Source organism: Lonchura striata, chromosome 19 (genome assembly GCF_050655825.1).
Source record: "Lonchura striata isolate lonStrDom1 chromosome 19, ASM5065582v1, whole genome shotgun sequence".
Taxonomy (NCBI): domain Eukaryota; kingdom Metazoa; phylum Chordata; class Aves; order Passeriformes; family Estrildidae; genus Lonchura; species Lonchura striata.
The window spans coordinates 1,396,580-1,415,347 of NC_140721.1; the positions used below are offsets into that span (position 1 = coordinate 1,396,580).

General features: G+C 50.9%; 1 protein-coding gene across 15 annotated transcripts in view; it reads left to right on the plus strand.

Annotated features, from left to right (window-relative positions):
• Window positions 1–18,768, plus strand: part of MSI2 (musashi RNA binding protein 2) — a 204,667-nt gene that overhangs the window by 176,459 nt on the left and 9,440 nt on the right. For 5 of the 15 annotated variants that reach the window (XM_021533021.3, XM_085557186.1, XM_085557188.1 and 2 more), the window contains one exon: window positions 2,423–2,530. In XM_021533021.3, coding sequence (XP_021388696.1) covers window positions 2,423–2,530 — 108 coding nt within the window. Of the gene's footprint in view, window positions 1–2,422; window positions 2,531–3,800; window positions 3,828–6,081; window positions 6,174–12,440; window positions 18,421–18,768 lie in introns of those variants that run through there. The other 10 variants (XR_014949523.1, XR_014949525.1, XM_085557189.1 and 7 more) reach the window with 5 other exon arrangements.

Below are 18,768 nucleotides of genomic sequence, written 5' to 3' on the forward strand. Positions count from 1 at the left end.
TCCCACGGTGAGGTGGCACAGAGGTCCCATGGTGAGGTGGCACAGAGGTGACAGGGGGTCAGGAGGCACAGAGGTCCCATGGTGAGGTGGCACAGAGTTCCCATGGTGAGTAGGCACAGTGGTGGGAGGTCACACAGGATTAGTGGCGCAGCAGCAGTGACAGGGAAGCTGCTCCCAGCTGAGCCAGCCTGTGATGTGGTGCCTGGCAAAGGGCATTTTAGCAGGGATCGATTGCTTTCAGCGGGCTGGATTGATGAGGGGATCCTCCAGTGCTGGAGCCATGCTGTGAGTGCACCAGCGAGGAGGGTTTTGCCGATCTCGATAATCAATGCCAGTTTCCATCTCCCGCCCGCGGGGCCTGCGGCGCTCCCGCACGCAGCGCGAGCAGCTCGAGCTGTTTGGAGCGCCACGGCGCAGGGATGCTTTTATCTCAGAACTGGGATAAAAGCTTTCTTCAGGGGCGGAGGGATTAATTTTTCACACATCTGTCCACTGGAATGCAATAAGGGAGCCTTTGTTCGGGCTCTTTCCGTGGAGCGCCTTCTCCACCCTTGTTATTCCACTCTTCTTTTGCATGGCAAAACTTTTTGTCCTGCATTTCAAATAGATCCTGAGTGTCCCTGGCAGCTGAACAAGAGAAACAAACTTTCCAGCCCTGTTTTTTGTGCTGTTCTCAGGGGATGCTTGGTGATTTGAAGGGTATTTGATTGGTTTTGGCAGAGGCATTTTATTCTGTGGAAAATCCACAGCTCCTCCAGTCCCGTACGGATGGTTTAGGGAGCCCCTGGAGCCTCCAGATGAGAGATCTGCGGGTGGCCAGCTGGTCGTGGAGGTGCCATGGGAACGCTGAGGACACGGCTCTTGGTGGGCAGGGAGGGACAGGGGACAGTGCCAGCTCTGCTCCCGCCTGAGCCGCAGTGGGAGGGCCCAGAGCTTGGCCCAGACATGGCTCTGCATGAAAATTAAGCCCCAGGGCCTCAGCCCCTCTCCTGCAGATGCTTTCCTCGCTCTTTGGAGGTTGGTTTTACTCTTTACACCAAAGTCTTCTCACTCCAGCCTTAATCATGTGTCAGGGGACCCACCCAGGGTTGATGGCTCCATCCCCACTGAGAGGGAATTCAACACTCAGCTTCAACACTGGTTGTAGCATCCCCCAGTCTGGATGTGCTTCCCCCACATCCCACTCCACGGAGGCTGTAGCAGTTCCCAGCTGCCAGGCTCACCAGGGGGACCAGGGTTGGCTGTGCAGTGCTGCTCTGTGTGCACAGGGAGCACCACCCTGGGGATCCTCTGCCTACATTTACCTGTGCTGTGTTTTTTTTCCCTCCAACAGCCCTATTACCATATTTAAATGCAAGTATGTCTTTTTTTGATTGATGTTTTAAGTAGCTTCGAGTTATTGTAGCCTAGTTCTCTGCTCTTTGCCCAGTAGCTGAGCCATAGTGCTGAAGGTAGTGGGCTGTAGTGTGCTGGGCTCGCTCTCTCGCTCTCGGGCTCACTCTTCTCTTTCTCAGTGCCTCAGTTGCTCTCCTGTGGTTCCTCAGCCTTGCAAAGCAGCTGTGATCGTGGTCCTGGTGCCCACTCAAGGGCCAGGTTCCATTGTGGTGGCCACCCCGGGCTTGTCCTGTTGGGTAGCCGGAGCAGTTGGAGCTCCCAGGGACCAGGAACCTCCCTGGGGTTATTGACCTTGGGGTTTGTGGTTCTTGCTGATTGCCTGGACTTTGCCATTGCCCTCTTAAAATACATATATGAAAGTCAGAATCTCTGGCAGATCTTTTGAATATTAAATAAATAAGCAATCTTGCTGGCAGCATTCCATTCTTCTGCGAGGGCTCAGTTCCCTGGAGCAGGGGGGATGTCATAGAGCTCCTTGATCTGTGGCTGGTTTGCTTTCAAGAGCTCCCTTTCCCTTTCCCTTTCCCTTTCCCTTTCCCTTTCCCTTTCCCTTTCCCTTTCCCTTTCCCTTTCCCTTTCCTTCTTTCCTCACATCCATTTAAATTTTTTGGCTTGATCCTAGCAAATTTGTGATCCTGACATGAGGAGCTCCTCATATTTTCCATTCCTGCTCTGTCTGTAGGCCAGCAGGTTATTATCACTTGCAGATAAGCCCGGAAGAGAATTCCCTGGCTGTTTGCGGAGCGGGCTGACCCGTTCCTGCGGGAGCGCGGAGACACGAGCCGAGAGCTGCAGGCTCTGCCTCCAGCCTGTCCCCCGTGGCTCCACGGGCCAGGAGCCCCACTCCTCCTGTGCCACGGGGATTTGTGCCAGCTGTGAGCGCTGGCAGCGGCACCTGGCCAGGGCTGGGCTGTTCCTGCCGTGGCACGGAGAGCCGGGCTGGCGAGCTCCGGGTGCCCGTGGCCCGCAGGGACTCGCGGTACCCGCTGGCCTCTGTCTTTACCCTTCTCCTTTTCTCCACGGCCAGGTTTTCCTGCAGCGGCTTATGGACCAGTAGCAGCGGCAGCCGTGGCGGCAGCAAGAGGATCAGGTAGGGGGGCCCGTGGAAGAGCAAACCCTCAGAGTGCAGGGTCAGGTAAAAGCTCTGTCGGTATTCTGTGTGGCTGCAGCTCTCCATCATTTCTCTGATTTTCCTCACACTTATCCTGGGGACCTGAAAAAAATGAATCAAAACAAAAAAATATTAGAGGAAAAAATAAGTAATCAATCCCAACCCAAACCCAAACTACAAGCAGAGGCCACGGGGGCTGGAGCACCTGCAGGAGATTGGCATGAGAACTGCCAAAACCAGGGTAGATATTCCAATTTGTTTCTTCCCTTTATTCCTTTATTGCGTTGGTTTATTTGTTTGTTTGGTTTAAATTCGAGGCTCTAAAAAACACCCCAAAAAAGATCAATTTGTGTTTTCGGAAAAAAAGTTTTGGTTTCTCACAGGAAGCTGGGGTTGGGTTGAGGTGGTGGCAGCGGCTCTGGGCGCTCCCGCCGTGCCCGGAGCCGCTGTCAGCTCCTGCAGCATGGCCAGCACGGCACCCCCATGGCGAGGGGCCGTGTCCCTCGGGCTGGCATCACCGGTGCCATCGGCACCAGCACACGGCTCACAGTTCGCCATCCCTGCCTGCTCCAACCCCGCTGCTTCCATGAGGAGCCACAAAGCTTTTCTTCTGTCCTCCTGAAAACTTTTTACTTTTTGTTTTCCCCTTAAGGGAAGTAAAGAAATGAATTGTTGCCAATTGCCGTTACTGCCTTAGGTTTAAATTTTGCTAGGGACGCGAATCAGCGCTTTGCTCAGGCGGCAGAGTTCAGAGCAGCCCTGAGCGAGCCGCGGGTCCCACGGCAGGCCCGTGTCCTCTGTCCCAGCGTGTCCCCGGAGGACACGGGGCTGGCAGCACTCCCAGCTCGCTCAGGGCTGAGCTGGGGGCTCTCGGTGGCTTTCCGGGCAGTGCCGGGGGTTTTCGAGGCTCTCCCGAAAAGCCCCGAGTGCGTGAGGGAGAAGGAGGTGGGCGCAGGCCCAGCGAGAGCCTGGGGCCGTGGAGGCCAGAGAAAGACACCAGGAGAACTCCGTTCCATGCAAACTGGCACTGCTTGCAGGCTACAAAGGACTCTCTGTTCCAGTTCCATCCTGTGGCATGTAGAGAGCGCCTAAGGGGTGACTTGCCAGCCTGGTTGTGGGGATCCCCCAACTCCAGCTTCTCCTACTGCCCCGCCACAGAGGGGGAAAAACAAACCCAAAGAGGGGAAAAAAAAAAAAATCCCAAACCCAAACAAATCCCAAGATTGCTTTTGCATATGCTTCCAGGAAAACAGACCTCATTGTTTCTGCCTCTTCCTCATGTTTTGCCCTTCAGGTTTTGTTTTACGTGCAAACAGACCTGGTGAGTTGCCCCTTAGCAAGGCACAGAGGGTTTGGCTGGATTAACGTTGCTTCCCTGATTATTATTTTTTTTAATCGGAGTGCTTTTGGTGCCCATTACAACTGAACTGAGCATTGATCAATTCTGTGCCTGAAAATCATTTGTCTTTAATTTGAGTGTTTTTTGGTTTCTCTTTTGTTGGGTTTTCTGATTTGTTTTTTCAGTTTTTTTGTTTTTTGATTTGAACTTGCAATACGAAACTAAATCTAACCCTAAATTAACAGCACCCTTTCTGGCAAGTTTAAAGAGCAGTATGGTGTTTGGAAATGTCTTTTCAAGCCTCAAAATTGCCTGGTGCACAAAACTGGCAAAAACCCCAAAACTGAATCCAAAGAGCCCCCGTCCCGCCCCGGCCCTGAGGTCTCAAGGAGGAAGGTGGGTTTGTCTCCGGCCCTACTCACATCTGCACCAAGCCGTGGTCTGGGAACGGGGCGTTTCCGTAGAGTCATCTCCATCCAAAGCTGGTTCTGGAAGGGACATCCTGGGTTTGCCACTCCATCAGCAATGGTAGTGAATTGTATCCAGGAGCAGTGGAGTCCGATCGATCTTGCGCTGCAGTGTACGGGCCCGATTCATTACAAGAAAAATGGCTGGGGTTTTTTCCTTCTTTGCTTTTCAGTTGGGTTTTTGTTTTCCCTTCCCAAATTCGCACAGCCCTCCTTCACGCGTGCCTGGTCCAAAGCACAGAGCACAGCACAGCTGGCCCTAACTGGCCCCTTTCTGCCAGGAAATGGGAAAGAGCTGGGAAACACCTGGGCAGGCACGTCCCACCACCCCCAGCTCACTGGGAGAGCTCTGCCCAGGGCTGCTGGAGCAGAGCACAGAGCAAGCATTGTCCAGGAGGTTCCTGGAAAGCATTGGTGCCAATCCATGGCATCAATGTCCCCATCACTGCTGCCTCTTCAGCAGCTCTCCAGCCCCGTCCCGCTGGCTCTTCCCCACCTTCCTGGCATCAGTGCCAGCACGGAGACTGAGCACCCTCATGGAGCATCCACCTTCAGGTGCGTGTCTTGGTCTCCCCAGGAAGCTGCAGCCCTCTCACTCCAAGCCCCTGGGCACTGACCACCTTGGTTTGTCCCTGGGGTGACAGTCCTCCTCTTGGCACACCTGCATGTTTGCTGAGTCGGCAGGGAGCCTGCTGGGTGCAGGTACCTGCTTGGGGCCTCCTCCCTGCCCTCACCCCTTCTTTTTCTATGGCAGCGTGTCACCAGCTGACCTTGCTAGATAAACAGGTTCTTCTGTGTCATAGCAGGTCTGTCCTACAACCAGCAGAAAGGGACGTGTCCCTGTCCCCGTGCTCAGTGCCACCATAAATTGACGTCCCGCGTCGCTGCTCGCGTGCCGGCAGGGTGAGCGCGGCCGTGCTGCTCGGCATCAATCACGTCCCCAGTCGACATCCCAGTGATGAGGTGATAGCTGAGGTCCTTCCAGCAGACAGAGGTCTGGCCACATCCCTTCGCTCTGGGTGGGGCTGTGCTGCCGAGTCCCTCCACTGGTTTTGACAACCTCACCCATTCTTGTATTTTTTTAATGAATTGGGACCTGAGCCACGGAAAATGAGCAAAGTTAAAAGTCTGAATGCTGCAAACTCCTCCTAGACAACTTCACTATCAGTGTCACATTTCTTTTGAATCCACCTGACATATTTTACGTGTAAAACATTTTTGTCGTGTAAATGCTTTTTTTAAAATACAGTCATGGGGGGGGCACATTTTTCTCTTGCATTTGACATGGGAGGGGTTCATCTGGCAGGAGAGAGAGACGAGGAAAATTTGGCAGGAGAGGGGTTTCGTTCCTTCCTCTTTGGTTCATTGACAAGCCTTAGATGTTTCCAGTTCCCGACCTGTTGCTACCAACTGTTCCTCCCTGAGGACTGGAGGCAAAACCCCTAAGGCCACCCTAATCCAGCCCTGCCCAGCTCCCTCGGGCAGGCTTTGCCCGCCGAGCCGGCCGGCGGCACTTGGCGCAGTGGGACAGCGCAGTGCCACAGCGCCAGGGGCTGCTCCCACCCCAACCCCTGGCACATCTGCATTTTGGGCCCCAGTCCCGGCTTGCCAGTGCTGCCTTTGAGCCCTGCGCCCCAACAACCCCTTACTGGACTTTATACTTGCCAGCTATAACAAATCTCGTAACGTGAGCTACTGACCTTGATGGTGAGTGTGAGCAGTTATGTTTTGTTGTTTTCTCTCTTGCTTGGTTGGGGCTGCTGTGAGAGAGGGTGTCTCTGAGGCAAACTTTCCGGCCTCTCTTACACTCGGACGTGCACACCTCCTCTCAAACACTCTTCTGAGCGCTCTCAGCGGGAAGGTTTGTCCACACCTATTAATCCTCTCTCAGTGTCCAGCTTCTTGTTAGTAGCAGCTGGTTGCATGTTTTTTGCTTGTTCGGACGAAACGGTTCAAGAAACGACTCATACCAACTCTTGAGAAATGTCTCTATTTTTTTGTACACTTTCTTTCTTTTGATGTTTTTTATTAATTTCCCTTACTTAAAAAACAAAACACCTGTCGTCCCGTAAAACATTTCACATCTCCCCTTGCCTGTTCTTAGAGTGTATGTATCTGTGGGACTGAACTAAATGCATGCACTGTAGTAGTCGTACTGGTAGCAGTAGATGTAGTTGTAGAACATGCATTGTCGAGTTGATATTACAGGCACCCTCAACGCGAGCGAGCGTGGCAGATAAAAGCAGAGCCTTGGTCTGATTGAAAGCGTAGGGATAACACAGCAGAGAGCTGCTGATGGCTTGGATCCATAGAGCCCTATTCGTTAAATCCCATTATCTGGAAGTTTAAATTGAAGCCGGCTGTAGGCAACCTACACCCTCCGTACAAGAACCCGCACATGCTCTTATGCTGATAGCAAAACTGACTTTTTTTTTAATTCAAATTAACCCCCCTAGGAACCGAAACACTGACTATAACTGTATTCTCTTATTTTTATTTTGTGTCCTAAAGAACCTAAGATATTTTTCAAATCATTTTACAATCATGGTTTCTCCATCAGCCTGTTACTCGTCCATATTAGCCCATAGACTCATTCGTTGGCGGTCGTAGACCAGATGTGCCACACGCAAATCACTCCATTTGGGAATCCAGTAATTCCGTGTGTGTGAGGCGGCTCCCCGCAGCCTGTCCTGAGCCACCGAGCGATTGTTTGTAGGTCATAAACCTTAAATCTTATTATGCAACAGAGACTCCGAGCTAGTGATGGGTCGTACTCATTGCCATGTCACCCAGCTTAAGGGAACATTTTTAAATGAAGATTTAGCATTTCATAAATATCAGCATGAGGAGTTCGAGGCAAGTTCATCCTCTGTGCCACGAGCCAGCAGTGGCTTTGCTTCTCCTGCCTGGGTTTCTGTGCTAAACTTGGAAAATGCAGAGACGGCACTGCAGTCAGTAAATCCAGCAGATGGTAATTGAGATCCCGAATTAGGCTTTGGTTTATTTGTTTAGTTTGCTGCTTGTCAGGAAACATCCTGATGGGAGCAGAAAAGCTCCTCTCTGGTGTAGTCACCCCTCCCCTCCTCCCCATGCCCTGGCCATCCCCAAAGGCAGCTGTGCTGGGTGAGAGCCTCTCCCTGCTCTGCTGGGCAGAGCCACGCACTCATTAATGCACTTCAGGCAGCAAGGGCCTTCAGAGGAAATAAAATATCCAGAATGGGCTTCCCAGTGTAATTAAGGATTTGTATCTGCTCCTTACCTCTAATAGAACATTGAGTAAATCAAGCAAACAAGCACTGGGGCTGGCACGGTGCAAGGTGAGCTGAGCTGCCCCTGGTGCTGCCAGGGAGCTGAACACTGGTGTGCCAAGGCAGGGATGAGGTTCCCTTTGGATATCAGATTTCCAGGGAAAGGGGAGCCCCCATTCAATGCACCCCAGCACATGAGGGAGTGAGGAGTGTGCCTGAAAGTCAGCAGAGCCATAAATTGCACGGGGTCAAGGAAGCCTTGTCTGACACCTAAGGAAGGTGCTCCAAAATCTAATCTACTCATAGTTTAGCAAATGAATGGCCATAAAAAGGGGGGCAGTGGTTAGGGAGAGGAGCTGCCACAAGCTCATGGAGATTTCAGGAGGAGCATTTCAAAGATCCAGCCATGAACCAATCTGGGATTTCTATTTCCCTTGTGGCACGGTGGCTCTGGTGGAATTGCTCTCCCTTTTTTATTTTCCTCTATGAAAGTACATAAAGTTTAATCCAGGCTATGTAATCTCAAAAGCCAGAACCTAACAAGTGGACCACTTGGGAGCAGCGAGGGCTGGAATTTCTCGCTCGGCTGGAACCGCCAGTAATTACGTGACAGAGCCTGGCGGGTGATGCCTTGGGAAGTTGATGCTGCATCGGATTTTATCCTTTGCTCATCTCCCTGGCAGAGGCAGCGCGTGCTGGGGGGCACGGCGGGTGGCCAGGCAGGGACCCCACACTGCAGGGGCTTCGGGGAGGGGTGGGAGCAAGGGAAATCATCCTGGTTGAAACAGGAATTCCATCAGCCAGGCTCGGCAGGCAGCAGCCCCAGGTGGTGAATGCACTCTGGAGGAGCCACCCCACTTTCCCATGGGTGGTTTTGGCTTTCTTACTGACATACTGGGAGCCCTGCAGTTACTAATACCCCAAATTTAAAAAATATTAATGATGAAAGGGGCATCTTTTCTGTTTGGCTCAGAAGTGCTGTGCTGCTCCAGGATGGGAATCCCACAGGTCCTTTTCAGAGCAGGCTCCAGGCGGAAGAAACCCTGTGTCTTGTTTTACTGTATGATGCCACTTCTGGATCTTTTTTGATCCATGAGGGACTGAATTTCTTCCTGCACTGCCAGGGAGAAAATTCAGTAGATATGAAACAATTTGGTGGTGCTGCTGCTTGACCTTGGCCACTGCGGCCGGTGTTTGACAGGGCACTGGGCTGAAGTCTATTGAGGTTAAAATACATCAGCTTTAATCAATAATTTTGTAATAGAAAATCTTGTGCGCTTGATAAATCATCTCCAGTGCAATTAGTGACCACCTCTGAAGTGCAGTTGAAGTTAATCTGTAGCAAATTTAGCCAGTAACTTTTAATAGTCTTTTCCATCAGGAGAATTATTTTCCACGGGAAAATGCTCCTCAGAATGCTCATCATGCTGTTTTATTTAGGGAGAAATTTTTCTCTGTGAGGGTGGGGAGGCACAGGTTGTCCAGAAAAGCTTTGGCTGTCCCATCCCTGGAAGTGCCCAGGAGCTTGGAGCAGCCTGGGACAGTGGGAGGTGGCACGGAGTTGGAACAACTTTGGTACCTTCCAAAACCCTGCCACAGCCAATTATCCATGTTTTATTCCATTTCTCCCAGCAGAAGCTGGGGGACAGAGCTGTTGGCAGTTGTAATTAGACTTTGCTCCCCATAAGATGCAGACAAGTTGGAGAGCTTGAAGTGGGGTTTCAGCACATGCTCTCCAGTGCATGAGATCTTCCAGCACAGGATGGTGTCTCCTGCATTTTAATCCCTAAACAGGTAAAGTGCTGCCAGAGCTGAGGGTAACTTGCCTCCCCAGCAGCAGTTTCAGGCTGCTACCCATTAGTGGAACAACTGCTAACTGTGAGGCAGCGCGCATTGGACTGACACACTACGTCAGTATTTTCATGCTGATTCTCTCCCCAAAAGCTTTAAAAGTAAATACATAATTACAGTGATGTTTTTTCTCCCTCTCTTCTCTCTGAAATAGAAGGCTGCCAGAGGAGCAGAGTAGTTTTTCCTTGCAGCAGATGTTGGTGTGCATCTGGCTCCGTGTGAGCTCAAGAAGCACAGTGGGTTAGGAGCTGCCAGAGAATGCAAAACGGATCTGCAGGTATATAAACCTGAGCTGTTTAAAAATAATAGACTCATGAAGCTGGTGCCTTTTTGAACACTTCCTGGTGGTTAAAAGAGCCCAGAACTCTGTGCCCTGACCCTGATTGGGATGTCAGCTGGCAGCAGCGGGCGGGTGCCACCAGCTCTCCCCCAGGCACCGTGTGCTGGGCAGCAGCTTGCCTGGTGCAGAGCCTCCTGCAGGGGGGATGGCTGCTCAGGACTGGGGGTTTGCAGGCTGAACCCCTCTTCTGCTACCTGGATAACCCCCCTGTGCTCCTGGGCATCCCCCCAGCCCGTGGGATCAGCAGAGGGAAGGTGCCCCCCAGGAAAGGCCCTTCTGCTACTATGACTTGAATTATTCAGCAAAACAAAGACCCGTTTTTAGTTTAATTTTCATCCTGTATTGTCTGTTATTGTACAAAAGGCTTCAATTTCAAATTACAGGAGTGATAGCCAGTTAATGTGGTACAGTGGGAGGCCGGAGTTGCTGTTGCTATGGCAATGGAGTTCGGCTCATTTGTTTTGTAGATGAGTAATTACTACGCAATTAGAGTAGGCTAAAAATAAAGGGGCCTTTTGTTCCCTCTTACTCATTAATATTAATAAAAGACCTGTCCGGGCTGTGGTAAACAATTAATGCAGATGTGGTTGCCCATGGTAAAATTAACAGCAGCTTTCCTGCTCCTCGGTAGGGTGAAGGCATTGGCAACACCTGGCTCAGCTCTTCCTTCATTTTAAATGGAGAAACGGTTACAGAGGGGTCTGTGATATCCCAGCATCTGAGCTTTAGCTCTTATTTGCCAGTTGGATGGGTGGTAATAAGTGTTAAAGCTTCATGTGCAGGCACAGGCAGCAGGAACAGCACTGGGGTCAGCGCCTGCAACGCAGCGAGCGCCCGCAGGAACGGGAGGAACCCAGCAGCAGTTCCTGGTGCTGACAGGTCCTCATTCATCCCCCTTGGATAAATGCCAGGGCTGGAGCAGGAAACTTGCCCAAGAACCTGAGCACAGACAAGGACAAGCGTGGTGCTGCTGAAATGACTCCAGCACGGCATGTTACAAACACAGATCGACAAAAAGAGTGTAAGGAGCAGTCCCTAGCATTTGATGTGAAGTAAAAAGATGACTGTACCTTTAGCCTGGATATTGGGATGAAATTCTCCCCTAGGAGGGTGGGGAGGCTCTGGCACAGGGTGCCCAGAGAAGCTGTGGCTGCCCCTGGATCCCTGGAAGCATCCAAGGCCAGGTTGGACAGGGCTTGGAGCACCCTGGGATAGTAGGAGGTGTCCCTGCCCATGGCAGGGGTGGCACTGGATGGGCTTTAAGGTCCCATCCAAATCATTCTGTGACTATGTGAGGTATGTAAACGTTAATCACATCCTAAATTAGCTGTAAAACCAGTAAAATTGGCAGGAACCAGTTAGGAAATTGACTTAACAGGACAGCATTTATTTGCCCCTTTGGTTTATTTGTGAGTTCCAACAGAGCTGGGACTGGGGCAGGGGCTGATGAGTGGTCACCTGCTCCCTGCATCATCCTGGGCTGCTCAGCACCCCTGGAATACACCATGAGCAAGGCAGAACCTCTCCAAAGGGCAAATACCCCAGCCCAGAGCCCTGAGTGCTCTGCTGGGGGGGCTGTGGATGCACAAACAGCATCCCTCCCAAACTGTTTAACTAATGGAGGGAATCGTAGCAGAGCCTTTGTAAGGTCGACATTTGTTTGTTGTTAAGGATCTAATTAGAAACATGAGAGGAAGCTGAATGGCTGCTTGCTCGGCTAATTAGCGACATGCACGAAGACCACTTTGAACTTCAAGGACACAAAGCTATTAGCGCTTACATCAAAAATGGATTAAACTTCTGTGCTTTTATAATGATTAAAGATGAGCTGCTCGAGAGGAAATCCTTTTGTAAGGCTGTGACAAGAGCTGGCTCCCTGACTGCAGCTCCTACAAGCGGAGCTTTGTGTGGCCTCCGTGTCACACTCGGCCCCGCGCGAGCGACACCACTAACGCACGCCACGGAAAATGGGATTAGGCAATAAATATTGATCGTTGGCAAAAAATTACAGCTGAGCTGCAAAGTGCAGCTATTTGTCCTGCTGCATAACTGCAGGAATTAGAACAGCTGGGCTTGAACACGCTGAGTTTTGTGTCTTCTGCAAATTGGCGCACATCAGCAGCTTCCAGATGTGGTGGATGCCTTGGATGTGTTAAGTGTAGTACTTGGTAGAAGCAGGGACTCACATGCCGCAGTGGGTTTGTAAAACAGGTGAATTTTTATCTTGCCTAAGCTTGTGGAAGCTGCCCAGCTCTTGCTCGTGGCTCACCTCAGGTAGTTCAGCAGTTGGTTTGTGTCGTGCTGGGCTGGAGGAGCAGCGTGGTGGGAGGACACTGAGGCTGCAGCAGGAGCAGTTGGCACAGGATCCCAGGTGCCATTATCACCCCGTAGTGCCCAGCTCCAGGAAGGTGGGCAGCACTCAGCCCTCCCTCCGGGTTCCCACTCACTTCAGCCGTAATTGCTGAGCTCACCACCCACCGCTTGCTGTCATTACCCTGCGGTATTTTGATGTGTGAAGCCGCTTCCGAAGGGGCTGCAGCCGCAGAGCAACCTTTGAAAGTGTGACTGCAGCTAGAAAATAATGTACAAACAGTACCTTGTTAGGGCAGATCTCAGTGTGCCTCAGCCTCATCACCACTTATTTTGCTGATGAGCCCGACAGTTGTTGTATTTTCCTTTTTCCCTGCAGGGCCAGTGTAGCTGCAGGGGAGGCAGAACCTGGGGCAGCCTGGCTGCTCCCCATTACGGAGTGTGTCGGGGTGACAGGGAAGGCACAGCTCTGGCGTTTGATTTTCCAGTCAAGACTGAGCCAGCTGTCATCTGTAGCTCTTCATACTTGCAGAGGAGCCGTGTCTGCCATGGGGTTCTCAGAAACAGAGTTTGCTTTTCAAGTGTGCTTGGGAAGAGCAGGAGCAGAGGGATGCAGGTCCCCATGAGAGATGTACAACATGGCAGCTCTCGTCGTGACGCCGGCGTTGTTTGTTTTTGTGGTTTGTCTCCCACTTTCGCTTCCAGCGAGTTGGGAGCTGTTTGTACGTTGTTATTCTCCAGAATATCTGTGTGTTTCCAGCTCATTATTTCTGAGACGTTTGTGAGCTGGGGCATTGATCCGAGTTCGAGGTGTGCCACGCGCTGCCTCCAACTGACCCAGGCTCTGTAAAAGCTCAGACACAAGGAAACGATGCTTCCAGTGCCTCACCCTGACCACAAAGGAAGGGGTCTGGAGCTCTGTGAGGTGATTGGGATAGAAAAAAAGAGCCTGAATATGAGCTTTTCTTTCTCAGTGCTGTGCCAGTGCACTCCTGCAGCCTGAATAGGCCACTGAGAACCAGAAGCATCGATGTCTTATTTCAGACTGGCATTAATTTGTACATCCAGTCCCGGGTAAATGACATTCTGGTTGTTAGCAGCTCTGAAAAGCAAGGTACAAACTCCCATTAACTTCAGCCCTGACTGCACAAAGAATTAGCTTTGGCCAAGCGATCTGTAACATGGGTGCAGTGCTGCTAATTATATTTATAAGGCTCTGAGCACTAATGATGTAAGATCTGCATGCAGAGCTGAAGTTGTGCTGGTTATTTAAAGTCTCAGCGTCACGCTGCGAGCGCTGCTCTGTTAGTCATGCGTGCGACAGCGTGGCCATTAGCGCTGCCGTGGGGACACTGGGGTCCCCAGGGAAGGTGGGACTGTCCCCAGCCACTCACCGTGGTTTTGCTCTGTGTCCTCTGCAGAGGCTGTGCTCGGGTGGCTGCAGAGGCAGCACAGCAGGCTGGGATGCTTGGGAACAGGTGATGCTCCTTCTGTGACAGTCTTCTCTTAAAATCCAGCAGTAAATGGAGCCAAGTGACTCAAATTCATGAATTCACAGACTGCTAGAGCTGGTCAGGTTGGGAGGGACCTTGATCTAATCCAACCCCATGTTGTGGGCAAGGACACATTGCACTACAGCTGGTTACTCCAACCTGGCTTTGAAATGAAATGCCACCAGGCTGTGGGGCAGTCCCCTGTCCACCTGGGCTGCTCAGTGCCCTGCCCCGTGCCCCTGTGCCCTGCCTGCTCCCATCCCTGCCAGCAGCATTCAGTGTTATTATATCATTTACTCCTTCGAGCTGAAGATGATGTTTGCAGCATGTTCTATGAATTTTTCATAACGACAGAAAAACAGACTAATCTTGTGAGCTTTGAGTCTTGGTGGTGGGTAATGGCTTTGATTTAAAGCATTTTGTCTTAATGATAGTTATATTGAAAATTTCCTGCTGCTTTCAAGCACGTTTAGTTATTATCATAAACATTGATGGTAGAAATGCCTGCCAAATTGTGCGTGGCTGTTTATGGCAGATGAGAGAGTCATCCAGAAATTATAGCACTGGATCAACAAGTTGTGAAGAAACATGTTTGTACAGGAATCCACCCTGAGGGCAGTGGGACAAGGCAGGAACAAGGAGGGTTTTGAAGGAGTAAAAGGCTGGAGATGACCAGCTCTGGTTGTAGGATATGCTTGACAGGAGATGAAAAATGAATTTCTGATGAGAATCATAGAATCATTTATGTTGGAAAAGACTTCTAAAATCAGTGAATCTTACTCTTACTTTAACCCCACAGTGCCAAGCTCCCCCGTCCCTGCAGAGCTGCTCATCCCCATGCATGGCTGCCCAGAGATGAGGAATACCCTTCCTCTGCTCAAAAATCCAGTGAATTGGGGTGGTTTCCGTCCCTCATGAGAATTTCTTCACCTGTGCACTGTAGCAGGGAAGGCAGACACACATTCTGCACTGTTCCTCACCTGGATTTTTTTCTAGATTTTAAAATACTCATATTTGTTATGAGTCCCCTGCAGAGGTGTTTTAAGTGTTTGGGTTTTGGTGCTGTAGGAGAGGGAAGGGTGTCACCAAAGCTCCGTGTGGCCTGTGTGCAGGACACAATGGTCCCCATGCAGTGTCTGTCTTAGTCCTCTGTCCAGATTGCCCCTGGTTTGTTTCCTTTGAAATACAGTATATTTTAGTGGTGCCTAAGTGGGTTTTTTGTCATCAGGTGCCATTTACTAGTCCCTAAGGGCCTGACTGTCATCCCAGTGCCATGTGAGCTCCCCTTGTGGGACAGTAATGTCAAAATCCTCACGTCTCTTCTCCTTTTCCCTTCCTCTTCCCCTTCATCATTCCTGGCTGAATGGAGTTTATTTGGGTGGGATTCCAGCTCATGCTTTCCCAGGCCCAGCAGCGTTGGGGTCCTCGTTAGCGTAACGCTGCTCGTAAGGCAAATGTCAGCAGGAATCTTGATTTAGGAATTTCTCAAGAGTTCATCGAGGGAGAGTTTACCTTTCAGCGTGACCTTTCTCACTGAGCACAGACGAACGTGCGAGCGGGGTCTGCGTGAGCGTGGCAGTTTGCAGGAGAAGGCTCCAGACACACAGCCCTGCCTCCTGCCCCTGCCTCAGCCTGGGCTGCCAGCCTGCTTTGGGTTCCAGCTCTTGGCTCCTTGACATAAAGCACTTGGCTGAGCGTGGAGGAGCAGCTCACACGCATGTTAAATGGGGATAAAGGCGCTCTGCTGAAGGATGGGTTGGTAATAAAGCCTCACTGCCTGAAGAGGTCCAGCTCTTGCTGTGCCAGCCCTGCACAGCAGCTCCCAACTCCACCAGCACCAATACTGGCACTGAAAAAACCTGCTGGGGCTGCTTTATGAACCCTCATTTTTTATATCATTCTGTGTCCCATCTCACATTCCCTCACTGCTTTTCAGTGCTCCCCAAGCCACTGTAACTGGGCAGAGTAAGCCTGAGGCTCCCCAAAGCCTGTCCCTCTGACCTGCAGGCAAACGTTCACCTGCTGATCAAAATTCACAGGCTCGGAGCCTTTTCTGTAAGAAAACCACAGCAAATTCAAAGTGAAGCAAGCAACACATTAGTCCTGTTCCATCACTGCCAGAGCTCCTGGCTGCTGGCCCTTGATCTCCATCGGCGCAGGAAGGAGCTCAGAGGATGGAGGATGGCTGGGGCTGAAGATGAAAGGTGGTTGGCTGTGACTTAGAAGCACATCTAATCTTTTGCACATCTCTCCCGACCTTGATCTATCACAGGGCTTCCTGGGGACGCCTGGGATTGTGAATTTTGCATAGAGGGTGCCTTTGAGCTGGAGGTGCTTAGGCACAGTCTCAGAGCTGTGAAGTCACCCGCTGCAGGATGGCTTCCTGTGCACTTGCTTGGGAAATGGGACCTGAAATCCATCCTTTGCTGCCAGGATTTCCTGAGTGCTGGCAGTTCTTGCAAGGGGAGACGATGGCCCTGCCAGCCCTCCGTCACTGCTGATTCAGTCTGGTGGATCCAGAGTCAGGGATTCCTGCTCAGCTCAGGGTCTGAGGTCCCTGCTGGGACCCTCCTGCTCCTGGCATCAGGTCACAGCCACTGGTGCCCTCCCCTCCATGGACAGCACAATGCCCTGACAGTTCTGCAGCAACAAGCTTCCAGACATCTGCCCCAGCTCCTCTTCTTGCCATGGGATGTTGGTGGCCAGGGGAAAGGCTCCAGTTCCTTCCAGCCTGTGAGGAGTTAATGTCAGTGCTCCCTTGGACAACTCCTGACAACCTCCAACATCAGGAATTTTGTCACAGGACACAGGTTTCCAAAATGTGTTAACTTTTGTTAGTGATGCAGTATCTGGAGTCTAGAGGATTGCAGGCATTTTTCCTTCTTCCTTTCAATCCCAGGGTACTCCAGGTTTGTGTAAAACAGACTTGTTTCCAGGTAGCTCTTGCCAGAACACATTCACTAGCTGGGGAAGTGGTTCAGGGTCCCTTTGCTGTTGTGATGGTAAAGGTGCCTCTGGCTCCAGGTGAGCTCACCTGAGCTCCTGGAAGAAGACAAACACTTAGCATGGCTGAGCAAATAATTTAAATACAGCTTTCTGAGGCTGCTGAGCAGGGGCTAATTATGGGAGCTTTCTGTTTCATTTGTAGGGTCTGGAGCGAAGTGTTGGCTCTGGAAAAGCTTCCAGCTTTTTCTGTGGAGTTTTTCAGGCACCACGTGGAGAGGTGCCAGGGCATCCCAGCCTCCACACAGCACTTCCCAGGCAGTGGAGCAGCCTTTGGCATGCCCCTCTCCCTCCTGTGAGCAGTGTGGAGGGTTGAACCCCTGGTCAGTAGATGAAAAATCTCCTTTTCACTCCCCACCTGAATAACCAACCCCCTGCCAGCTCTTCCTGCAGGTGCAAAAGCCTTACCTCCAGTCTTAAGAGAGGCAAATGAGAGTGGCCAGGGTGGGATATGGGCTGTGGGGGCACAGAGAGTCTCTGGGGTTCCTCGTTTGGTTGTTCTGGAGGTTCCTGGTGCTGCTGTGGGGTTTGCAGGAGTATTTTACTAATGGGATGCCCCTGGCCATGCTGTGTCCCGCTGTCACTCGGAGCAGCCAACTGGGTTTTCTGTGTGACTTGGCAGGAAAATTCACATCCATTTTATTGAACCAAAGGGAAGAAAAGGGGGGAAAAGTGCTGGCTTGTAGTAATAAAGGGCTTTGGAACATCTCAGCTGGATATTTTTCTTCACGAGTGAGAAGGCCAAATGTTATCTTGACATTTAATCTTTAATAATAAAAAAAGGCTCTTTGTTTGCCAGCGAAGTCCAAAATCTGTTTACTCTCTCATGCCTTATTTCTTTGAACTTGCTAGCTTAGATGTCCTACTTACCCTCCCCTGCTACCAGCCCAGAGCTGTGGTGAATCCTTTCTTGTGCAGAACTGCCTTGCCTGTCACCACAGAGCCACCAGCTGCCAGGTGTGCTCCTCTTGACCAGGTCATGCCTTGGAGAGCTGGGGATGCTCTCCAGGGGGAAGGGGCCCGGGCAGCAGAGGCTCAGCCTGTGCCCAGCTCAGCACTGCGGTGGAGCACGGGGCTGGCTCCAGCTGCTCTCCAGGAGAACCCTGTGGTCAGTCCACGCTTGGGCACGGGTCACTGCAGGCCACCAGACCTCATCACCCATTCTAGTGTCGGATCTAATGGATCTGGTGGAGATCCTGGGCAGTTGCAGCCAGAGGGGCAGCCTGGAAGGTGGAGGTGGAGGCGATGGGGTCGGTGCCCAGCGGGGTTTGGGGCAGGCTGTGGTGGTGGGCCCATGTCCAGCCCTGCTGGCCATCGTGTCCTGGCACTCCCTGCGGTGGGGACACGGTGGGGACACGGTGGGTGTGGCAGGGCAGGCTCCCTGTGCTCCCCAGGGACCTTGCAGGTACCAGCCAGGTGTAGCTCCAGCTTCCCGCAGCCATCTCCATCCAGCTCCTCCCAGTCCACTGACTTTTCTTTCACATTGAAACTTCTTCCTCATAAATTCTGCATCCAAGAGCAGCCGTGAGAAATGCCAGAAGCCTGATCATCTAACATGCTTTAATATCTAAATTTCTTCTTCAGTATCATTCTTATTTACATTGTTTTTCTTTCTCAAAAAAAAATTAAGGGAGGAAAAAAATTAAATTTTCTTTTACTTCCACATTAGGAGGTGAGTTGTCATCCACCCTCTGGAATTCTTTTTTGCTTTTGATCTTTATTTATTTGTTTAATTTTGGTTGATGTCCCAAGCATGGTTTTGGAGACGAAGGTAGGTCTTCGCTCTCCAAATCAAAAAGAAAAAAAAAAACCCTAAATAAAACATCACTCTCCTTGGTCATATTTAAAAGAGAAAAATCCAAACTGTTCCATTCCATATCATTTAAAGTAAAAAAAAAAATCACCTACTGAACTATTTCTACAGCTCACTGATCTAAAAGGGCAGGTTTTTTCCAAAAATATCGAATGGATCCAAAAAACGATTTTCCTAGACGTGATTCAAGTTATTTGCTGTCAACATTTTAATATCAATATTACCACAATGTGTAGTCTCAAACTAGTTCCTTTGTAGTTTGCATGGGATGTGAATGCTGTCTCGGCGTGCCCAGACCTAGAGAACTTGTTACTACTGCATGAGCATCAAGTCAGATGTTGAAAAATACCTATTATATTTTGTGATAATTTGGTGAAAATGAGCACCTCCAGTCTCTG